The sequence below is a fragment of the Athene noctua genome, chromosome 6, assembly GCF_965140245.1.
Source record: "Athene noctua chromosome 6, bAthNoc1.hap1.1, whole genome shotgun sequence".
NCBI classification, from domain to species: domain Eukaryota; kingdom Metazoa; phylum Chordata; class Aves; order Strigiformes; family Strigidae; genus Athene; species Athene noctua.
The window spans coordinates 49,501,340-49,525,232 of NC_134042.1; the positions used below are offsets into that span (position 1 = coordinate 49,501,340).

At 47.0% G+C, this 23,893-nt stretch overlaps 1 protein-coding gene across 5 annotated transcripts in view; it reads left to right on the top strand.

Annotated features, from left to right (window-relative positions):
* FERMT2 (FERM domain containing kindlin 2) overlaps positions 1-23,893 on the top strand; it is a 50,871-nt gene that overhangs the window by 19,659 nt on the left and 7,319 nt on the right. For 3 of the 5 annotated variants that reach the window (XM_074908937.1, XM_074908934.1, XM_074908933.1), the window contains exons 3-10: positions 11,534-11,668; positions 15,294-15,326; positions 15,789-16,014; positions 16,165-16,267; positions 16,548-16,655; positions 18,440-18,574; positions 20,630-20,679; positions 23,298-23,422. In XM_074908937.1, the coding sequence (XP_074765038.1) occupies positions 11,534-11,668; positions 15,294-15,326; positions 15,789-16,014; positions 16,165-16,267; positions 16,548-16,655; positions 18,440-18,574; positions 20,630-20,679; positions 23,298-23,422 (915 nt within the window). The remainder of the gene's footprint in view (positions 1-11,533; positions 11,669-15,293; positions 15,327-15,788; positions 16,015-16,164; positions 16,268-16,547; positions 16,656-18,439; positions 18,575-20,629; positions 20,680-23,297; positions 23,423-23,893) is intronic. The other 2 variants (XM_074908936.1, XM_074908935.1) reach the window with 1 other exon arrangement.

A 23,893-nucleotide genomic window follows, 5' to 3' on the forward strand; every position in this document is an offset into this window, starting at 1 on the left:
GTGCGGCGTTACAGCGTAGCCCCCGGCACATCTGTGGTTAGGTCGGTATATATAGCTGATTACAAATCTTTGCTATTTCTTGCCTGTTGGTTTGTTTTGTGGGTTTGTTTTTTATTTTTTTTTAATATAAATATTGGGCAATTTCTCCTTAAAATAGAAAAGGCTTAGCCAGCGTTATTTCCCAGCCGATTTTGCTTCCCCCCTCCGTCTCCCTTTGCCATTTTTAATGTCATTCTAGACAGAGAGGTCACAGGCATCCGCTCGGTCGCTGATGAATCTTTCTAGCAGTGAGTCACATCAGGAAATTCTGATACAGTTAATCACGTAACAAGAGATCTTTCACTGACACCGCCGAGCAGTCAGAACCTTACATGGGCCTGAAGCAGCTGTTTGTTCCAACTCCAGGGCTCTCAGTGTATTTATGAACAAACCAGCAGAATAATGCTAATATTTAAAGATGTGGAAGGGGGAAAAGCTGCTCAGATAGCTGCAGCCCAGCTGTGGTAGGAGGTGAGGGGGGACACATCTGCTGACTTTCCTTCCGTGGCATCCAACGTGCTGGAATAAATGTTCCTGATTTTGGGCAAAGCGGGATTTTCTCTGGAAATTTCACTCTCCTTCGAGTGACTCTTACCAGCCTGAGCTGTTTGAGAACAGATGGGAACTACGTGGCTGAATACAGCGATTAAACCTTTATTTAGCCTTTGTCTTTGTGTTTTCTGGGAGCCAGATGTTCAGCAGAGCTACGGGGAAGATGGCCACATCGGCTCGAGGGAAGAGGGGATGGGGATGCAGGGAGGAGGTGGTGCTGGAGCTGGAGGGGCTGGGAAGCTCTTCCCTGGACTGCAGAGATGTTTGGGACACCTGTATTATACAAAGGTGTATAATAATATATGTAATATACAGGTGTATATTATATAGGTGTCAAAATACTACTATTCTTATATATATATAAACAATATAATATCTAATATAGCTTAACTTATATATCTTCTATATAATATACAGGTGTATATTATATATATTAAAAATATGTGTCCAAATACCACTCTTTTTTAAAAAAAATATAAATAGATATATAACTATGTAAAAATATTGGTGTCCAAATACCGCTTTTAATATATATATATATATATATAAAAATATGTATAAATATGTAAAAATATAGGTGTCCAAATACCTCTGTGGTTCAGGGAAGAGCTTCGCACTGGCAAGACATACATATAAGGTTTGGTGTTTGCCCCAAGGAGGTCTTGGTTCATATCTACATATGATCCAAAAGGTGCTTGGGGCAAACACCAAACCACTCCACGCAAATCCTGCTCTCTGCCTGCCCATTCTTCCTCTGTGTGTGACCTTGGTGCTGTGCCGTGGGTCAGGCACGTCCTCGAGCACCCGGTCCTGGAGCCGAGCGCTGGCGGTGGAGGCAGGAGCTAATCTCATCCAGGAGGTCACGCGCTTGCTGGGCAAGAGGGTCTGCTGCTTTCTGCCGTGCAAAATCATCCTGGGGGTGTCCTGCTGAATTTGCATGGGGTGTTTCGTTCCTGGAAGGCGTGGGGGATATCTGCCCACACCTCGGTGCCCGTCGCAGCTTGCAAAAATTAGAGTGTCTCTAGGGCGGTGGGGTCATCCTGGCTTGGGACGCTTGCATTTTCCTTTTCCTCCAACACAGCGCTCTCTTGGGGGTCTTGCAGAGCATCCTATAACACTTTCCCCACCCACCTGTTCCCTTTTTCCCTGCCCCTCCCCAGGTTAGTGTTTATGCTGCCTCATTTTTCTCCTTTCCCTGCCCTCCTCAGCATCTCTGCTCAGATTGGCCGCAGAGAGCACTTGTAACCCCTGTTAACCATGCTGATTGTCTCCCCAAGGATAACTGAGTAGATATTTCAAGGTAGAAGGGGAAAGAAGTAGCCCTTGCTCTAACAGCACAGCTCTTGTCTCTGCAAATCCCTTTATTTCTGAAGTTATGGTCCAGTATGGCCTGGACCGATGTCCAGCCAACAGAACTGGGCTTGTGGGTTGCTCATATTTTAGCTATAACTGTTTGCTGTCTTTGCCCCTGGAGCATTTAATTACACACTTCAGTAATTTTAGCATATGGCATGATTAATGAGTAATTTAAGTAATTCCTCATGTTGCCGGGACTCTGGCTGGTTGCATTTATAAAATCTTCTGTACGGAAACAGGAACACGCTTGGGTGAATTATTTAGGGTGGCGCTTTCTCGTATATTCCCTTTAACTTGTACCCAGAGGTGTCCCCGCTGCAGCGTGTGATTGTTTTTTAAAGAAAAGTCTCTGTTCTTGAGCAGAGTGAGGTTATTGCAAAGGGCAGCTCTCACCGCCGGCCAGGCTGCAGCTCCCGGAGGTGACTGTGGGAAGATGCTGGAGCCACTCGCACATCCCTCGCTTTCTTGGAGGTCGTGCGAAGCTGGAAAAAAACACAATCTCATTCCCAGTCGCTGGATTGCAGCCCCTCAATTCCCACAGCAACAGGTCGGGAGGGTTAACGGCACGGATTGAGCCTGCCTGCAGTAGGAGCAGGCAGGAGGAGAGGAGCGGGACGGTGGATGGGATGGGCAGCCCTCACCCGAAGGGTGGCCTGGAAGCCTGCCCAGGAGCAGCTGCTGGCAGACAGCTCCAGCCTTAAAGGCCAGCTTTGATCTGCAATTAAAAACCAGAGAAAGAGAAAGTAAAACTTCACTTTTTTTTTTTTTTTTTTTTTTGGAGCAGCATGAGTTTGTGCTGCCTGCCTGACCGGCAGCAGGGCGCGGAGGTTGGGATGGGGGGCTGCCTGCGTGCCCCCCCATCATCCCACTGGGGAGATATTTCCACCCAGCAGACAGCCCATCAAATAGACAAACACCCTTTGATGATTTGATAAGGGGTTGCAATCAACACTTTGTTGGTGTGGGTGGGAATATCCTCGCTGGAAAATGAGGTTTGAGGAGATGGGAGATGCGGCTGCATTGTCAACCTCCTGCTAACCCATCATCCTATATAACAATGCGCAGAGAAATCCTCTTTTCCTCCACAGTGGTTGCATTGCAAAGCTCCCACTAACTCATCATCCTATGAGTGGAAAAATCCTCTTTTCCTGCACAACAGCTTCATTTGATTCCAGGACAGTGGACGCCTTGCATCTGCGGATGCCCTTAAGCTGCTTTCTTGCAGCATGCCCTGTCTCCTCCTGCTGCCTGTATTTTTTTTCCATGTGTCCTGGGACCAGTAAGGGAATCCAGGCAGGATCCACTGCTGCTGTGTGGGCACGTGGGAGAGGAAAAACAAACAGCGAGATGCAAGTGTGAAGGTTTTTTTCCCATGCCTTGGCGTTTCCTGCCCCAGCGATGCTGCTTCTCATGGGGAAACTGAACGTTGCAGAGCTGCAGGGCGAGGGGAGATGCTGTGATGGCATAAAAGCTTTCATCCTTCTCCTCTTCCTCTGGATGTGAAGATTTGGGAGCTGCTCCGTCCTCCAGCCTGAGCAGAGGAGCAGGGATCATTCCAGTTGTTGCTGGTGGGAGCTGGAAGTGCTGGGAAGAGGACTTGGTGCCAGAGCTGGGAGGAGGCAGCTCTAGGAGGAAGCGCTCCAAAATTCATGACTACTCCCTCCCTTACCCACCCTGAGGCTGTGCAAGATGAAGAAATTCCCTTCAGGTCTTTTTTTTTTTTTTCCCCAGAGGCTGGTAGGGCATCACACCCAGCTCCTGCCTCGTAATCCTCACAAACTCTTCATGTGAATTAATCACCTGTTTTGGAAAATGAAGTCTGCGGAGCATCCTGTGTGGAGCAGTGACAGTTTCTGTGCCCGCATCCCGTCTCACTCCGTTCCCCAGGAGCGAGGGATGCTGGCAGTTGGGACCCCTCTTGCGTAGGGTAAGGGTGGTCCCATCCCGGGGAGCTTGTGGGGCTGGAGAAGGAATGGGCTGCGGAAAATCCCACGAAGGTGATGGGCTGCTTCCCCTCACCTCTCCCTGCCCTGAAATAAGGAGATGCCCGTGGCTGTGCGACGGGGAGGCAATAGCCAGTCTTCCTTGCTTCAGCCTCCAGCCCCCCAACGCAACCCTAGACGGGGTGACGGTGGCATTTGGGAGCGGCGTGATGCAAGCCCAGCCCCAGCAAGGCGACACCATCCAGCAGTCTAGACGCTGAATATGACCCTACCTTTTTTTTTTTTTTCTTTATAAATGGTCTCCACTCCAGTACAGAATGTCCTCTGACTTCTGAAGTATTTGTAATATTTCCACGCCCTCTGTTGCCAAAAAAACTTCTATAAAAAGCCGCTTTTTTTTTTTTTTCCCCCCAAAACTGAAACCTTTTGGTACTGCAAGATGCACAGTGTTCCCGGGGCTCTGCCCATGCCCGTTAGCACGCAGAGCCACAGCCCTGGCGTGCTGGCTTTCCAGGAGGCAAAGCTGTCTGGAATTACTCCTCACCATTGCAAACTCCCACTGAAAACCTCTTTAAACTTTTTCTTTTTTCTTCCTTCACACCCCGCTGGAAAACAAAGTAGCATTTTTCCCAAAACAGGGGGCCTGAAACGAAGTCCTGGTAGACGCATGTGAGCATCTTGGGTGGGGATTTGAGAGGCAACACCAGCATCTTCTGATACTGTGTCCAGATGCTCAGTCGCACCGTGAAGATGCTTGGAGACGACGTTCGTGTACCGGCACGGAGACAAACCCGGTGAAATACCGAGGAAGGGTTTGCTGCCTTTTGCTGCCACGAGCAAAGAGGTTTGGCAGTAGCGCAGCTATTTCTAAATATGTCTAGGAGATGGGTGTGGAAGGAAATCTTACCATTTAGAGAGTCGGCCAAATTGCAATGTACTCAGCTTTTTAAATTGTGAGGCCCAAGTGTACCGCTGCCAACTTCTTCATTTTGCTATTTTCCTCTTTTATTGCTTGCCTATATTCAGCTGCAGCTGTTGCATAGGATCCAGAGGAACATCAGAAACTGGTGTAAGGGAAATAACAAGATTTAATTGCAAAGCGACTGAAATGGAAAAAAATATTTCCCTTTCTTTCCCCTCCCCGCCCCGGTCTCTGTTCTGCCTGTCGAGTAGCATCAGGTTGTATGTCACCGTGTGAGTCAGTGAATTTTTTCATCCTTACTCTGCTGTTGACAGAGACCCTTTAAATAGACTTTCATCCTGAAGACATTAGGAGATGCTGGCAAAGCTGCTGCTGCCGCCTTCCTTAAGATTATTCTGATTGCTCTTTATGGTCCGATGCAGAGGGTGTAAGTGGATTTTTTTCTCTTGTTTGTGGTGCTTAATTTAATTGAGTTTAATTTGACTTTAGCTGCAGTTCAGATACTTCAGGAGCAAAGCTCAAAGTGCTGTCTGTGCTCTGAGAGGCATCTGGGATAGCTGGAGTCTGGGGATTTCGTCCCACTCGTGGAAAAAAACATCCAGACATTCAGTCTTTGTTAACTCTGTCTCTCCAACTGCGCTTTTTATCAGCCTTGCAATAACTCTTGGCTCCATCACTGCTGGCTGCCTCTTCCTCCTCCTCCTCCTGGGTCCCTCCTGGCCAGCGGTGCCTGGTTTCAGCTCTGGGTACCACTCACACAGATGGCGTTCGCGAGCAGCGGTCATGCCGCTGCAAAGCCCACTGACCACATTTTTCAGGTGGTTTTGCAGATGGCTACTGTGGTGGCAAGTCAGTAAGTCAACAGGCACTTGGGTTTTCCACGCTGAATTTGGGAAGGCTCTGGCAAAGCCCCTGCCAGGGTCAGCCCCAGTTTGGTCTGTACCTGTGGCACTCGTTGGGCATCATCTCAGGAGGCTTTGCAGGATGTCCTGACATAGCTGCATGGCCTGGGGCAGCAAGTGGAGAATTTGGCTTTTGCCCAAGTAAATATTTAAGCACCCAGGCAGCTGAAGAACCCATAATAAAATGTTCTGAATGTAGGCGGGTGTAGAAACCTAGTAAACTGTGCTAAGGGGGTAAGGACCTGCTCCACCATCAGATACTGCCCAGCGTCTGGTACAACCACAGTCTTATCTCCAAGCCCTTCAAAGTTATATAAGGTTTTTTGGAGGTTTTTTTTTTGCCTTTGGTATGTTTTGCAAAACTTTTATCTTGAGTGAATATATGTTGAAGATAAGTCGGTTACTTTATTCTGTAAACTCAGGAATTCTGTAAATTCAGGAAGGACGATCCGTAGAATTCACACATTCCAAAGAAAACCACTCTTTTTTTTTTTTTTTAAAGTCTGAAATGGGAGAGAAATGGGGTTTGAGGTCTCATTTTTCTTAAGAATCGTCATGGCGATACGCAAAGGCTGTAATTTTTATGAGTCATTGCTTTGAGACAGTGGTGATCCAGTGCAGAAATAGCCCACTTCAAAATACATTTCCTGACAGAGGATAACTGGACCAGGATTAAAGAGAGGATTTCCCCTAAACGCTGTCTGTGCTACAAGTAAAATTATGGAGTTTTTATGGTTCAAGAGCTAGCCAGGCAAACCAGCCCTGTGGCCTTTTAAGGGAGTCAGAAATCGGGTGGAAAAGTGGATGCTGAGAGCGCTGCTGTGGAGCATTCATTTTCCTTATATATCAAAACTGAATATTGAAACCACTTTGATTTCCCATAATTTTAAATTTTGGGGAACTGGGTACATACTCAGGCTGATTCTGGTCCATGACGCCATATTACATGTGTAGGGGATGCAAGAAAACCACAAATCTGGTTTCTTGTGGGAGTGAGAGCACCAAAATCATCACTGTCTGTCTCCTGACCCCTTGGCGTGCTGCTTGATGGGGTCTGGGGACCCTACATTTTGGATAGGAACAAAGCAGCAAAAATCACTCCTTATTCCATGCCAAGACACACGGATTTTGGTCCCATTTCTGACCACAGCTGCTTTCCCATCACAATACACCTTGGTGGCTAAAGATGCAGCAGCTGCAAGATTTACTTGGTGGATTCAGTGCAAAAGAGCATGAATGGTGAATTTTACACCCTGCAAGGCGGATATTTTTCTTTAAAGCCAGTTTTCTAGGGGCAGTCAGTGTGGCGTCTTATGAAAAAGGAGGATTTCATCCCAGCTCTGCTGTTCATCTCTGAGTGTGAGATAAATGGGCACAGCTGGGCTGGGTGAGCTGTGCAGGGGCTGGATGAGGAATAAAGGATTACATGGGGAAGAAAAGGCCATGGATTTGTCTTCAGCGGGAGACAGCACAGGCACAAGGAGGCTCTTGCAGGCAGATGGAAAAAAAGATGCTGTAGGGAGTAAAATGGCTTCATCCGACAGTTAGAAGAAATTCTCTTGGAGGTTGAAAGCTGCCTTCCCAGTTGGATTTTTTAAATGCCTCCCATGAAATGCATGTACGTGTGCTCCTCTCACCAAAGGGCATTTCACTCCCTTGATAAAATCATAAAATCACAGAATGGTTTGAGTTGGAAAGGACTTCAAAGGTCACCTCGTCCAACCCCCCTGCAGTGATCAGGGACATCTTCCACTAGATCAGGTTGCTCAGAGCCCTGTCCAGCCTGGCTGTGAGTGTTTCCAGGGATGGGGCATCTACCACCTCTCTAGGAAACAAATCCCCTAAATTTGACAAAGCCCTTCCGCTGGGACACGGACATGGAGCTGCAGCATTGTTAGGGCTCAGCCACAGCTGCAGCTGGTCCGGCGTGGGCTGGAGGAGATGTCAAAATACAAACAGTTCCCGCTTGGATCCAGCTGAAAAATGGTTTTGGAGCAGATTTTGGGCAGCGCTCCCCCATCCGTTCGAAGCGCGCCGCGTGTTGTCGCAGATGGTTTCTGCTACCAGCAACACCGGGGACGCTTGGTAAGAGGTTGAGTAGCTGGGTTTTCACATGCTTGCACAATAAATAAAAATAAAATGCTAAAAGGATCATTTAGAGTAATTTCTAATAGATGTTGCTGGTGCCATCTGTCTCGTGTGTACAGACAAGGAGTCTTTTTTAAAGCAAACACAGCCCTGACCAACGCGTCAATTGAAGAGTCAACACATTAAGCCTTGTTCAGAAGGTCACTTCTCCTGGTCCACCCACATTTCACGGACCCTTTTTTCTTCAGAGTGACCTTAGGCAAGAGCAGCCTGGCTTTAGCTGGAAGATGTGGATGAAATAGTTAACAAGAGGGTTTCGAGTGGGAATTCAGGGCTGAAATCAAGCCCTTGGGGAGATGTTTTACTCCAGGTGAAACAACTCCAGCAAGTGGGCTCCTCCAGGTGCAGTGGGACTTAGTAAAAAGCCCAAACCTATATAGAGGACTTCAGGTTTTTTGCACCACTTCAATACTTTGTGGATCTTACTCTTGCTCTTATGGCCAGAAAACAGGGGCTGGGGCTCTGGAGCAGTTCTTTGTCCCAGTTTCCAGATAACTGGAGCCCTACCATCTGCAAGCCCTTACGCCCTGGGATAGGCTCTGCTTTAGCTACAGTAACTAAACACCATGTTTGCCAAGGCCAGCTCTGTTCAAAACACTCTTGAAGTCCCTTTGTATGCTTTTTAATCATAAGCAGCAGCAAACACTTTTTTCACCAGTAGAAAGATTGAAATATGCGACATTGCTTCTTGCTTTTTCTCTAATTCTGGGGTGGGAAATAAAACCAACGTGGCTCTCTTGTTGCTTTTCTGCTCTCTGCATTTTAGCACGGTGGGCTTTATTTTTAATTTCCCCTGCAGCTCTCAGTTGGCTTCAGTGGGTTTGTAAGGTCTTGGAGACGATGGTATGTCCAGTGGATCGCTGTTTGGGAGAAATTTGTGGCTTATCAATGGGAAATGTGTGCAGGAGCAGGGATGCTCCAGCATTGCGAGGATGCCGCTGCCTTTGCTGTGCCCCGCAGCCCTGCGCCGTTCTGAAGCAGCTGCTGAAAAACTTGCCCGTATCCTTTGTAATCCGATGATAGCGTCACGAACAACTGAGGGACTATAAAAAGTTGCTTTGAAATCAGATGGTCAAGCTTTGGGCCGACTCCAGCAGATCGCTTTCAGGAGCTGAGCTTGGCCCAGAGCCCTTCTCTTGGCCTCTCTGAATGGTTTCAGCTGAGAGGCTGTATCAGTTGCTAATGCACCATAAATAAACATCAGAGTATAAACCTTGCTAGCGAAATACCAGGGGAACTCCTCATTTTAGGCTGCGCTGCGTGTTGTCCCTTGCACATGACCCTGGTTGTCCCAGCAGATTTTTTCTTCGTGAGGTAAGCTGGCGGTAATAAATGGGAATGCAAATAGCTGTCTGGATTCATACACTGGGTATTTATTGCTAGAAATGGTCAAAAAGTTGTGTGGTGAAACTTAACTGTTGGGTAGTGGGTGCAGGGCTGGAGTTGAACATGATAATGTATGGAGTAATAATAACTCCGTGTTAAATTAAAGCTTAAATGTATAAATTATGTATATAAATATATAAAATAAATATAAATATATTATAAATATTTAATGTAAGTATATTTTTAATGTATTAAAATATGTATAATTTATGAATGCATATATAAATATATATAAAATATATAAATAAAAACAAAGCTGTGCCAGATGATGGTTTAGGATGGGAGCCCACGATACTAAAGATAGTTAAATCCAGAAGTGCCCAACCTCTGGATTTGGGAATGCCAGGGCTACAGGATCCATCCCTGGAGGTCACCTAAAATCAAATCTCCCCAATGTAACAGGCACAGCGGGGTTAGTGGTGGTACACAGGCAGTTATTTAAAATAGCAGGGGGAAAAAAAAAAAAAAAAAAGAAAGAAAAGCATGGGTTGTTATTTAAAATAGTGTGGCAGGGAGTCTGTCACGATGGTTCTTTCCAGGAGGGGACAGCCCATGCGCTGGTCCCGTGATGCTCACCGTGCCTGCAAACAGAGAAACGAAGCTCCGGGATGTGACCTGACACCAGGGAAGCTGTGCTTTAATAAATAAATCAAAAAAAAAAAAAAAAAAAAAAAGTAATTTTTGGAATGTACTGTTTGTAATGGCAGCCGTCCCCTGACAAATGTGGAAACCCACTTCTGGTTAATCGTGTCACGGTGATGGGGCGAGGGGGGAGCAGAGCTCGCCTCCAGCCTGATGTTTCCCCACTTACTTGCAGTAAGGGGAGATGCTGACACGGGCAGGCGTGAGTCGGGGCAGACTCATCCGCCGTGGGAATGTGTCCTGCTCGGGTCACGTGCTGGGGACCGAATTCCAGGTTTAATTATAATCCCGCGCCTGGGACTATAGAGCAAACTCCCGCTGCTGCCAGCCCGGCGGTGAGATATGAACCCTGTAACCTGTCCTCGTTAGAATAATGACTTATTGTCTTGTTCAGCATTCCTCTTGGTGGGAAAATACAGCCTGGCTGCACAGCCCTCTCTTCTGTCTCCTGGTCTCTCTTGCAGCTACAGCTGCAGGCTCCGATGTGGACAGGACTGGGAGCTGCTTTCCTTAGGGCATCCCGAAGGCAAAGCTTTGCACATCTCCGTGCAGCTGAGCGTTTTTGGGTGATCTGTGCAAACAAACAGAGCTGGAAACAGCGCAGAGGCTTGAACGTGGACAGCCAGCTGCAGAGGAGAGCTCTGAAACTCTTCCTTGCAGGCTCAAGCAATGACCCCTAATCTCCTTTTTACTAATCCAAGCTGTATTTCAGAGCTCTCCGATCTTTTTGCAGCCTTTCATCATTGCAACAGGATGGCTTCGTGCCCAGGTGAATGCTTTTCCAGGTCAGTTCCCACATATCGACTGAGGACAGTTTAGAATAGATGGAGGGTTTTTTTCTCCCCTCTTGGTTTTTGCAGCGCCAGCGAGGGGACTCCTGCCCCTGCTCTGGTCCCTCCGTGGTGTCGGTGCTACAACAGCCCATGGGCTCGTCTTTCCCAGAAAGCTCCTTCTCACCTGGAAGCACCTGCAGCAGGCAGAAGCAAACCCAAAGTGGGAAATGCCTTAAAATTATCTTTTTCGTTAGCCCCCCATACTCCCATGGTTTAAAACGCAGACAGGCTGGAATGCTCTTCGCTTTGAATAACATGGGTCTAAATTATTGAGGCTGGTTGTGGGCAGGGAAATGAGAGAGTTTTGCTGTGAAAAGGAGACACTTTGACTAAGATATCTTTAAATATAGGCTCTAAAATTTCCAGTCTGATAAGTAAATAAATGGCTCGACTCTTGGATTGCTCCTGTGGAAGTGAGAGTACCTGGCCTTTTACCTCGGTGTCTAAATAGGGGTTTACCTGATGATTTATATTTTTATTTTTATTTATATTTAAGATAATGAGTAGGAATGGTACTAGGCTCTGTCTCAGGGTCTAACAGTCCTTGTATTTGCATTGGAGTGGCTGTGCCTGGAAAATTCTGCATTTTATGCAAATGCCATGTTACCTCTCCGGCCAGGGACAATGCTTGTTTCCAACAGTCTTGCAGGGAAAATGTTCTCAACTTGAACTTTAACCATCACAAAGCAGGAAAATCATCCAAGGGAGATATTGCATATTGCTGAATGTTGTTCCTAAAGGAAGGATATTCTCTTTTTTTCCCTTTTTTTTCCATCCTACCTTTGTAAAAGTGGTCCGTTTTCTCCCCAGACATCAGGCATCCAGAAGAGCTTTCCCTTTTGAGGAAACCCAGAGATCCATCAAAGAAAAAAAAGAAGAAGTTGGATGATCAATGTGAAGACGACGCCTTCGAGCTGGAGGGTCCACTGATCACACCAGGGTCTGGTGAGCCGGGGCTTCCTTTGTGAGGATGGGGAAGGGGTCAGCAGGAGGCAAATAGATAATTAAATGGGGGTGGGGGAAAATAACATAGCAATATCACTCTGGCCTAATTCCCTAAGGTCTGTGCAAGAAACGGACCCCAAATAAATTCCACAAATCATCCAGGGCTGCAGCACTTGGTCGCGGTTGCACAGATGCATGCCTGAAGCTGTCACGCATTTAGGGGAGCAGAGCAACGCCAGGTTTTATAAAATAAACCAGAAACCAAGTGTGACCACTTTAACACTCAGATTGTGTTACTGTTTTCTTGCCCTATTAAGAAAAGAGTTAAACGGAAAATCGTTCTTAATGTCAAACTCCAGGTGTTTTAGGCAGCACCACCGTTCTACTCCTTATTGATAGCCCAGCAAAACCAGTGGTTTATTAATTGCATTAGCATTGCCTTATGTTAAGGGTGTATAGATCATAATGCTAAAAAACCACCTTTTATTGCTGGGGGGTAGTTTGCCAGTCTGGCTTACAGAACCAGAGCAGCATTGGTACGAGAATTGCGAATGGAGTAACATCTCTGATGGAGTAACATCTCTTGCCACAGGCAGCAAGTTGATGCAGGGAGGTGTTTGCAAGCAGAGGGCTTTTTCAGCTCTGCTCTGCAGCTGCTGGAGGTCTTGAAGGCAAATGGCAGGAGCTTAAACCATAAAGTTGGTGAAGTGGGAGCGCTTCAGCCCAAATGGACTCGCGGAGAAAGCCGCAGCGCTGCGTGCTGCCGCGCGGGCGAGACATGCCTGGCTGCCAAAGCTCTTGGTTTTAAATCCGGCAGTGAGAGGGAAGCAGGGCAGCTTTAATTAAAAAAAAAATATTTTGGAATTCAGTAAACTTGTATTAATTGGTCTTAAATTAAGTGAAGTACAAGTGAAGATCGTGCAGTGTGGGTAACGGCACCGGGCTTGCGAGCAGGAAGGTTTTGGCTGTGCAGGACGTGGGTGAGGGCAACAATGATGCCCTGGAGCTGCCAAAGTGATGTGCACCACGGGCTCCACAGCAAACCATCAGGGCTGCAGCCAGGGAAAAATAATCCTTCTTTTGCTCCGGTCTCATTCTTTCTTCTCTCAGTTACTTAAAAATACTTCTCGGCTAGTCCTCTCCCACTCCTGGCTCAGGGAGTTTTCCCTGCATCGGGCAAGGCTCCAGTCAATTTTCATTTTCATTTGGCATTTTCATCTTGAAAGTCCATAATTAGCCTTTCCAAAAGTCTGTGTTCACGGAGAGCATCTCTGTTAGATTAATATGCAGTACTTGGCCTGCTTTGGGGGAAATGTACGCAGAAGATAAGTTTTTATTTTAATTATTTATTGGTCTTTCAGCAAGTCACTTTGAACTGTCTTGCTGATTTTGCTTTCCTTGTGAATGAAATTACTTTTGCTGCAGGTTTAATTACTGCAGCTACCTGCCACGTTTAGGTGCCATTAGTTAAAAGTTATGTTTTTTAGTCTGGATAAACTGTTTCTAGCGTTGTTCCAACATCAGTTTGTGTACTGAATGCTTCTGCAAAATGAGTAAATATTTTGAGATCTGCTTATTCCAGGGCACATCGATGTAACGGGCATGTTTTGTCACTGAGCACCGTGTACCTGGCAATGAAATCATTTAAATCAGAGCTGTCAATACACCCACAGTAAATGTTGCCCAACACTTTCCATTAGAAGACCTGTATTCACTTGTTTATAAGTTAGCCAAACTTACAACTATTTCAACTGGAATTTTCCATGACATTGCCTGCCTCAGGCAAATTTTTTAAGGGAATCTTCTGAGATATTCAGATGTTTGGAGAAAGTGATGGGGAGAACATCTGAGGGGAAGCTTTGCTTCTCTGGAGCAGACACTTGAATGGAGGAATGTGGGGGGATGCCCATGGGAAAACCTGCCTGATTTGGGGCAAGAAGTGGGATTTCCTTTTGTCGGTCCAGTTAATGCTTGGCCCTGGCTCCGAGGCACATGAAGGTTGAGGCTGGCACGCGGTGAGAGGGGATGGGGAGGAGGCCAGAGCATCTTTTGGGATGTGGTTTATGGATGGTGACGTTGTCTTATTGCTGGTTCTTGTTGAACTGCACTGCTGCAACATAACAACGGTCCGTGGGGAGAGCACATTTCTGCTGCTTTTATAATCACAGAATCATAGACTGTCTCAAGTCGGAAGGGACCATAAGGATTATCGAATGCAACTCTCAAAGCATAAGTTCCTCGCAAGTCACCTCCAGCCTTCACCTTGCAAGTGTGAAGCTTGAAGGTGGATATCTCCATCCCTTGACCATTTCTGCTGGTTTTTTGCTCATGCCTGGTTTGCTGGGTCTGTCTTGACAGCAGGTACCCACGGTACTTACTGGTCCGCCCCATCATTACTGCAGACTGGGATGCCAGCAAAACTAGCAGGAGCATTAAAAGTATCCTGGTGGTTTTGTTTCTCGATGGCAACAGACGGTTTTCATTTATATTTTCCATCCCGTCAGGCAGTTTAGAATCACGTTTCCATATTATTTTAAGTTTCCTAACCAAGATGTTGGCTGTCATTCGTATGATGCTGCTGATTCAAACCGTTCTTACCGCTCCTTGAGATACCCATCGCAAAAAAAATGAGTTTGGAAAGGTTTTTCTATTGTTTTGGTTTTGGACTTTTCCAGATGTTTAGCTCAACTTTCTGTCATTTCTTGGCCATGCAGGGAGGAGGGATCGTTTGGAGTGAGGGTGGCCCAAGGTGGTGGTTCAGGGTTGCAGCAGGAGGTGGCACAGAAGACCTTGCTTGTGGCAACTCAACCCTGCCATGCGCCACCTTCAACACCCTTAACGGTGCTCTTGGAGGTGGAGTTTAGGTGCATCGAATTGCACGTCTGAATAGGCCCGTGGTTTGAAAAGGACACGACTTTTTCCCCAAAAGCCAGTTTGTTAGCAGTCCCTCTAGGTGCTGGTGTGCAGATTTATGCCCAGCAAATGATGCTGAGCTCATTGCCGTGTACATCCGCAGTGGAATTACTGACATTAGGATATGGTTGTTGAACCTCCCTCATTTTGAAACTGTGTTTTATATTCCTAAAGTAAAAATCAATGTTTCTGTGAGATGAATAGGGACTATTTAGCTCTCAGCTATTTTGGGGTATGAAATACCAAGCTGGGTCTGCTTTCTTCTCTTCAAATTTGTAATTTTAAAAGGTTTGGGGAGTTGTTTTTGGGGTTTTTTTTGTCTGCTTTGAGTCTGTATGAGCTGTAAAGCTTTAAAAGGCCTGGGAGTAATATGTGCTTCAGGATCAGTTTTGCACCAAATCACATCACTTGCTCAGCATATTAATACGAAATTTATTTGGCCGTCTCAGCAAGCTTTTCCGTCCGTGAAATGCCGTGTTTCTGTGCCCGGCTGTTTATTGTAACGTGAATAAAATAACTGTGGAGTCACTTACGTTGCTTTGCCTGCAGAGTCCACCGGCGCTACCGCAAACACTCCGTTTGAGTGGTTGAACTTCACCTGTGCTTTTCTACCCTCTTCCGAAAAGACCCATTTTCGGTTTCTGTCCTTTCCTACTCTCCCGGTGACTTTCTCTCGCCTTCTCACTTCCCTCCTTTCTTTCCCTCTCTATAGGCACCGATATTCTTTACATCGGCCCCGTCAAAGGTGAGCTCCACCTCAGTAGGACTTTTGCCCTCTGCCTCTGGTCTCTTTGGCTGCGCCCTTAGTTTATTTTCCTGCTCCTCTAAAACTTTTGACTTCCAAAATCTTTAAGCAACAGGTAATACCGGTAAGTTGGGGGCTGTTCGTGTCCCAGGTGCCGCAAAAACACAGGGGGCAGGAGTTTCCCGGCGTGGGAGACCTGCTCCTTTTCCCATGGATTTGGGCTGGAATGAGTTTTCCATCAGGTCTGCTCTTGGAGAAGAGCTGAGAGAGAGAGGGGCAGCTTTTCATGGGAAAACAAGCAGTGCAGCATTTTCCCATTGAGGAAAAAAAATGGTAAAAAAAAAAAAAAAAGGGAAGGTTTTTCATCCGCTGGCTTCGGGTTTGTGTCTGAGTTGGCTTGGTTGGGAGCAGGCAGGGCTTGGCCATAAGCTAACTCCTGGCTTTTATCCCTCTTACTGGTAGGAAACATATATTCGAGCCCAGGACTGTATAGCAAAACGATGACACCGACCTACGACGCTCACGACGGCAGTCCCCTGTCCCCCACGTCAGCATGGTTCGGTGACAGCGCCTTGTCGGAGGGGAACCCGGGCATCCTGGCCGTGAGCCAGCCCGTCACCTCCCCGGAGTCCTTAGCCAAAATGTACAAGCCACAGGCACTGCTCGATAAAGCCAAAATCAACCAAGGGTGAGTTAAGGATTCGATTTTCTGCTTTTTCTTCTTCTTTTTTTTTTTTTTTTTGTCCAATAGACTGTTTTAAATTGCATTCTTAAAAGCGTCATCGTGACTTCGCCGGAGGTTTTTTTGTGTGTGTTATCCCGTGTTGACAATTTACAGATGGCTGGATTCGTCTCGATCTCTCATGGAGCAGGAGGTGAAAGAAAACGAAGCTTTGCTGCTCCGGTTCAAGTACTACAGCTTTTTTGACCTGAATCCAAAGGTACGGAGCTATTTATTTTACTTGCATCTGTCAGGCAAAGGCTTTGTGCAAAGGATGTCTGTATCTCTAACGTGCTTTTGTGTTGGTAAATCCTCCACCACTTGGAAGATTGGCCGTGCAGGCATCATCCCTGGGTATTGTTAGGGATGCTTCAAGGGTTGCTTCGGTGGCAGAGGCTTTTCAGTCTCGGTTGAAGTGTTGCGTTGAAATGAAAGATCAAGTGGTTTGTCTTGAACTGGGCTCAGTCGTTTATTACACCCGGTCTGTGTTTTTGCTGCAGTACGACGCGATCAGGATCAACCAGCTGTACGAGCAGTCCAAATGGGCTATTCTGCTGGAGGAGATCGAGTGCACGGAGGAAGAAATGATGATGTTTGCGGCGCTACAGGTAGGAGACAGCCCGAGACTGTTACAGTCTTGGATAAACTCCATTTTGTAGCTTTGCAGACTTCTCTGTTGGATATTGATGAACACGATGAGTGAAATCTGCTCTAACTGGTGTTTTAAGCCTCACCTTGTCTTCAGTGGGAGCTTGGACTCATGCTGGTAGAAACCAGATCATTTCCCGTCTCCTACTCCTCACTTGAGTTTATTAGGTAATTTAAATATTTGCTGCTGATTGCTTCTCATGAAAAGGAATTTGGCCTTCTTTTACCAAATTTGTTTATGTCTATCTTATCTTTTAGTTTTGCCCTTCTTAAAAAACCCCCAGTAAGTACACTAGGTTACTGAACTGTGCGTTTCTGGCACGCTGCCCCCCAAACAGCTGGTGATAATCTGTGGGTTTCCCAGAATTATTTATTTATCTGTTTTGTGAAATACTCGGTGTGATTTGGCATAAATACTACACCTGCTATTGACTTCTGTAAGATGGATGGCAGGCCATTTAGTACGTGCGGTCTGGCGTGCCTCGTCACTGTAGGCTGCAGAAATATCCCCAAGTCAAGAGCCAGGCTGTCTGCTCCTAGGGCCCCTCCTAGTAAAAAAAAAAAAGTGAAAACAGAAATATAAAGACTCAGTTTACCTCTCTGAGCTGTGCAGAGTGGACTAGGCACGGGTCTTTGTGTGACATTTTGTGGATGTTTTGGTTTTCTGGAGTAAAACCAGATGCAATCCATCCTCCCAAACTGGGAGGTGCGGTTGATATGCCAGAGGGTCCTGCTGCCGTCCAGAGGGACCTCAGCAGGCTGGAGAAACGGGCCAGCATGATCCTCATGAAGTTCAACAAGGGGAAGTGCAAAATCCAGTGTATTCTGAAGGGCAGAACAGGACCTTGGTGGACACCAAGTTGAACATCAGTCAGCCACGTGCCCTTGGGGCAAAGAAAGCGAGTGGTACCCTGGGCTGCATTGGGCAGAGCATTGCCAGCAGGTCGAGGGAAGTGATCTTTCCCTTCTGCTCAGCACTGGTAAGGCCACCCCTGGAGTGGTGGGTCCAGCTCTGGGCTCCTCAGTGCAAGAGAGACATGGACATACTGGAGAGAGTCCAGGGAAGGGCCACAAGGATGATGAAGGTCCTGGAGCATCTCTCCTATGAGGAAAGACTGAGGGAACTGGGACTCTTCAGCCTGGAGGAGAGCAGGCTCAGGGGGGTTTTGTTAATGTATATAAATACCTGGTGGGAGGCTATGAAGGCAGGCTCTTCACAGTGGTGCCCAGTGACAGGACCAGAGGCAGTGGGCACAAAGTGAAACACAGGAGGCTGCCTCTGAACATCAGGAAACACTTTTTTTACTGTGAGGGTGACCGAGTGCTGGCACAGGTTGCCCAGAGAGGCTGCGGAGTTTCCATCCTTGGAGATACTCAAAAGCCAACTGGACATGGTCCTGGACAAGGGCCGTAGGTGGCCCTGCCTGAGCAGGGGTTAGGACCAGATGATCTCCAGAGTCCTTTCCAAGCTCATCCAGTCTGTGATTCTGTGAAAAGAGTATCTCTGACCTACGGGGTCCAGAACAGTCCTCAGGGTTTGTACCACTGATTCCTTGGACTGAAAAGAGCCAAGCTGGTCATTCCTGACTCAGCTGTGCTCGGGTCTCAGCATTTGCCAGCCTCTTCTCCCGCGGAGGGTACGGCTCTGGTTTTCCACTCCACTTCCCAAGCGTTTTGTGCTGAGCCCACAGCATCTGGCAGATGGCAGGAGCATCCCGGTGAAACGCTGTGCCTTGCCTTTCAGTACCACATCAATAAGCTGTCCATCATGTCCTCGGAAAACCACCTGAACAACAGCGACAAGGAGGTGGATGAGGTGGATGCTGCGCTCTCGGATCTGGAAATTACTTTGGAAGGTGGCAAAACGTCGACCATCCTGGTAAGGGTTGCGGGTACACGGTGGCAGGGTGGCTTTTGCGTCCCCTCCTCACCATGCGCGAGGCAGGAATAGTCATCCCGAGCCGGGAATTCTTCCAAGCATCCGTCAACCTTTTTTATTTCCTTCCTCTCCCCTTTTTTTCTATTTCTGCTCTTACAGCATGACAAAGTTGCCCACAGCCCAGTGAAGCAACACAAAACATAGACCCCAATAATATTTTCTTAAATACTAAGGGGTGGTTTTGGTGAGAGGGGACCCCAGGCAGTGTCCGACATGGAGCCAACACCGAGCAGGAGCTCTGCTCTGAGCCCAAAGCGACATAAAATCCTCTTGGAGCACGTGCATGCGTTGATCCCAAGCCTTCATTTAAGCTGTAAGACCACCTTCTATTTTTCGGGTGTTTGCAGTTAATTTAGCAGGGAGAGCTCAGCCCGTCCCATGTGCCCAGCTCTGCATTGCTGCAGGAGTCAAGTGCAATATTGCTTTTTTCCTGCTGGGACCATAAGACCAAATAATGTTGGAGAAGTCTCAGAGGGGCCAGGATCCTACTAAAACCCCCCTGCACCAAGCCACCTTCCTGGTGAAATAATGGAAAACTAAACTAAAGATAATTTGCTTTCTGTTCTCGCTACCGACTTTCCAAAATACTGAATTCTTCACACTGAGGTTTCTCTTTCACTGTTTCTAATTCATGGCAAAGTTTTACAGCACCTAAAACAGCTGCCGTGATTTTCAGAAATAACTTCTGCTTATGAAACCTTATTTTTATTAGACTGGATTTCAGCCTGGAGTGGGCTATGAGTGGATTTCAGAGGGTTTTGTGTTTTTTTTGTTCTGATAGGCTGTTTTAACACTGGTTTTCCACCTTTAAAAATGTAAAGCCCCAAAACTAAACCGCTAAAAAAGGAGTAGGTCCTGTCAGACTTGGCACAGCACAGCTTTTCCAGGCACTTTGCACATTTATACCATATTTGAGTTTCATTTTAAGTTCTTTCATACCCTAAAATCCCTGAAATTTTCCAGTCTTACACTTCATATATTTTTTTTTAAAGTGTTTACGAAGGGTCTTTTTGAAGTTAACATCCATCCTTAGCCTGCTTTACTAGCCCTAATAACAGCAGAGATGTGTAATATTAACCGGTTGCCACAGGGACAGCAGCTCTGCTTTGCTGCGGCAGAAATAATGACAAGTTTTGATCGCCAAGAGATCTTTCATAATTTCTTTGCAAAACTAGATCTGAAGCAGAGTGCTAAGGACAGTCCCTGCCAGATAGGAGTAAAGATGACAGTGATTCATCAGAAAAACTCCATCCCTTTCTGTAGAGGTTGCTAGCAGTAGTCATTTCCAGATGCATTCGAGTAATTGAATATGGATAATGGGCAATTACTGGATTGTTTGTTTAGATTCTGCATTTTTTTCCTCTCGGTATCTATAAACAGCATTTCTCATTGCAGACAGAAAGTAAACTGTTTTGCTACTGGAAGCTGTTGGAGCAGTCTTTGCTTTTTCTGTCCTTTGAAAACCCTTGAGTTCGAGCTTGTGGGAATTGCAAGTGCCCCCCTATATATTTTGCTCATGTAAAATGTGAAAATAAACTCAATATTGGAAAAAGCTGGGGGAAGAAACCTTTCTCGACTGTCAGAAAGCCCTTCCCCAGGCCGTGGAGGTGCAGAGCAGCATCTTTTCCTTTTGTTTGGAGCATAAGGAAATAACTAAGGGAGGAGAAAAATCCCTGTGCGAGCACGAGCCGGTGTGACCGCTGGCGACCTCGCGGGTGGGAATTGGCTCCAGCGGCAGCAGGAATTCCTCAAAGAAAAATAAAACCTTGTCCTCTGGTTTCCAAACAGCACTTCTGTGCAATAGATTTTTCTCTGCTTGCTCCTCCCGTGAAGTGGATGGGGCTTTCTCAGGAGGGTTTTCATGACCCCTGAGCCCTGGCGTTGGCCGGTGAAGCTGCCGTGGGTCCGTCCCCTGCGCAGCATCGCTTCCCTCCCGGACCCACCGCCCCGCTCCGCTCGGACAGGCAGCTAAATGGGATGATCTTTTATTTTCAGGGTGACATCACTTCCATCCCAGAGCTCGCCGACTACATTAAAGTCTTCAAGTAAGTGCTGATGGGAAGAGGTGCTTCTGAAACTGGTAATGTCTATGAATAATTAACTGTCCTACCGCCTAATAACCACCTTTTTTTTTTTTAATCTTCTGGCTTAAGATCTTGCTGCACACCACTATGTTATCTTGTGCAAAAAGCCACCCAGCAATCACTGTGTAATAGCACAGCTCAGCCTCTGTGCTCTCCGACTATTAAAAAAAATAAAATATTCTGTAGCACAGTCACTAAGCATTTCACACTCTTCGACATCTTCAGTACTGAAGTTGATCAGTTCTTAAATATAAAACCTGGGGTGTTTTCCCACTTTGCCACCCCAGCAGGTACACATCCCTCTGGGAGAGCTTGCTGCGTCCCGTAGCCAGCAGCATGTGCTGGGATATTTCTCTAACATAATTAATGTCCAGGAGATAATCAAGCCATCCTAAAATGAGGAGTGAAACCTAGAAACCTTGCTCAAATACTTCTGGTTTGCAAGAAGCTTGCTGAATTATAAACAGCCAGGATCCTGGTCTGTCTGCCCTCTCCTTGCCAAAAGGAGCAGGTTAAGCTGACTGTGCTCCTCTTCCAGCTCACTCAGGATTTAGGGGTTATTTTAATTTTGCTTTGACTTGGATGGTGGTACGTGGAAACCGGGAACGGCAGCGTCTGGACTTTGAGTAACATTTTGGCAGCCCCGACCATCTTTTGCAATTTATTGCCTGCTGCGGCGAGGATTACGGTGAAAGTTCTGGAAACTGGAAATAATGATGAGATTTCACAGCATAGCTATAGGATATAGAAGAAGAGCTGTAGGCAGAAAAATAGCTTTGGAACAAGCCTTTATTTTATTAATTGTTTGGTTCTGGAGCCAGAACCTAGCACTTCTGTTCTGAAAAACTCTTTCTCCCTCTCCGAAGGCAAATTAATAAGGTCTCCTGATCCATCTGGGCTTGTGGTCTGTCGTAACTGGGGCAGAGTTTCAGGGCTGCAGCCTGTGCCCAGCATGTGAGTGGGTGCTTTTTCCCCCCTTGAATAAACAAACAAACAACTTGCTCTTTGTTTTGATGTGCTCATTTGCCAGTAAAATTAAGCACGACTCGAGGAGCTAATTGCTTGTAAATTGGATGCACCACTTGGTGGGGCAAGAGATGGAGCAGCAAGAAGCTGCTGGTTCTTCACCCGATGCAAGCCTGATCCCCAGGGTTGGGATTTGAGGCTGTCCTGCTGCAGCAGGGAAGCACAGAATTGCCATTTTCTCCTGAAAATGAGGGCCGGGCAGAATTTTACTGCCAGAAACCCAAATAAATGATGCAGTGTTAGGAGCTGGCCCAGCTTCAGATGTGCCTCTTGTCAGATTTTAGTTGGGGAGGAGCTGCAATATTCCCTAGTCTGTATGTATGTCCCTGTACGTGTCTGGTGTTGCTGCAGAGACTCGGGATGTTTCTGTCTCCCATGCCAGCCACATTACTGCCCATGCCAACCAAAATACCCTGCCTGCAATTTAAAGAAGCCCCCAAAAAAGCTCAAGACAGTCAAGATGCATTAAAGCATCTTTAGCAAAGGATGCAAAGTGAAGGATGGAAAAACGTGCACGTGTAGGATGATTTGGCTGGAAGTTGGGGACTCCTTCTGTAGTGGGAGGCAGCTTTCAAAGGAAACTGCGGTTGTAAAGTTTGCACAGGGCAGAGCTGTGTGGCCACACAGGGCTTTAAGAGGAGGAGGAGGAGGCAGCAATGCCTCAGATGTCCCATCAGAGGTGTGGGAGCAGTGATGTTCAGGCAGACGCCGTGTTTCCCTCCCACCACCCCAATATCCTCCTGACCCACACGCCCCAAGCAGCCCCCAACACGCTTCTTGCTTGGAAATGAAAGTGCAGAGCCCTGAGGACTCGGGGACCGTCGCATATTTGATCCCTGCAGATGAGGGTTCAGCAGCTCTTTCTGTGATTGGAGATAAGAGAAATGCGTTGCAGTGAGGAACTGCAGATTAAGGTTTAGAAATTAGGAGGGGTTAAGAAAAATCAGAAACTTGCAGCTCTACAAGGGTCCTGGGCTCGTGGTGGGATGAGCAGACTCAGGGTGCCACCCTGTCGGGTGGCCGCTTCGCTTTGCTGCAGCCTTGCCGGGCTTCTGCAGAGCTGGGCAAAATCCGTGTTTCTACCAAAAAGAACTGAACCTTTTCTGGTGCGAAATGGAGTATTTAAAAAGAAAACAAGTGTAGTCGTGCATGTGCTTGACGGAGAATTCTTTTAGAAGTCCCTCTTCCTTTCAGAGCTTGAGCAAAACGGTTCCAATTTAACGTGGCAGGTGAAGAGGCGTATTCTGCAGCGACTCGTGGCCATGTCTACTTTTGTAATACAGTTCTCTAGCTCCCCCCACCTTGCCCCAAATTAGTGGGACCTCCTTGGGATTGAAGAGTCCAAATTTGCAATTGCAGCTCAATTCCTTGACCCAGCATTGCAGTGAAAGGATGGTGAGTGGTAGCAGAGCTCCCAGGCAGTGACTTTCCCAGGGGTGGGCGTACCCCAGGCTGCTGACCCCACGTTTTCCAAGGATGAAATGAGTTTCCCGGTACAGCAGTCAGGTTTAGGAGTTTAAACCAAATGTAACGTCCCTCAACCTGTCTGGCAGGCCCAAGAAGCTGACGTTGAAAGGCTACAAGCCGTATTGGTGCACCTTCAAAGATACCTCTATCTCCTGCTATAAAAGCAAAGAGGAAGCCAACGGGACTCCTGCACACCAGATGAACCTGAGAGGTAAGAGAAGCGTAAGCACCGTTGCGTTTTATTCCAGTAACAGGCTGCTCCTCTTGCACCTTGTTTTCCCACTGCTTTATCTTCTTGGCTTGTTATCCTAGGGGTGGGTGAATATGTTGAAAGGAATGAGGGTGACTGGGTTTGATAGCATGGTGTATAATTAGACTTCTAGGAAGCGAGTACGTGGTACGTGTGACCCCAAGGGGAAGCACTGCCAGCTCCCCAGTACCATGGGGGGGGCAACTTGCTGCTCTTTTTGTCGTGGCTATCCAAAAGAATAACTCCCACAGCAGAGAATTAAGTTTGAGCTGGAGAGAACAGACCATTCTCTTCCTCTGCTGCCTTTACATTTTTTTCCTCCTCTCGCCAGTGCCGCTTGTGAGCAGCCGCAAGCACTCCTTGTGAGCCTTGCACATGAATTTTTAAATCCCTACAGCTGCTCTCTTTTCTTATGTCAAGTTAAACATTCCT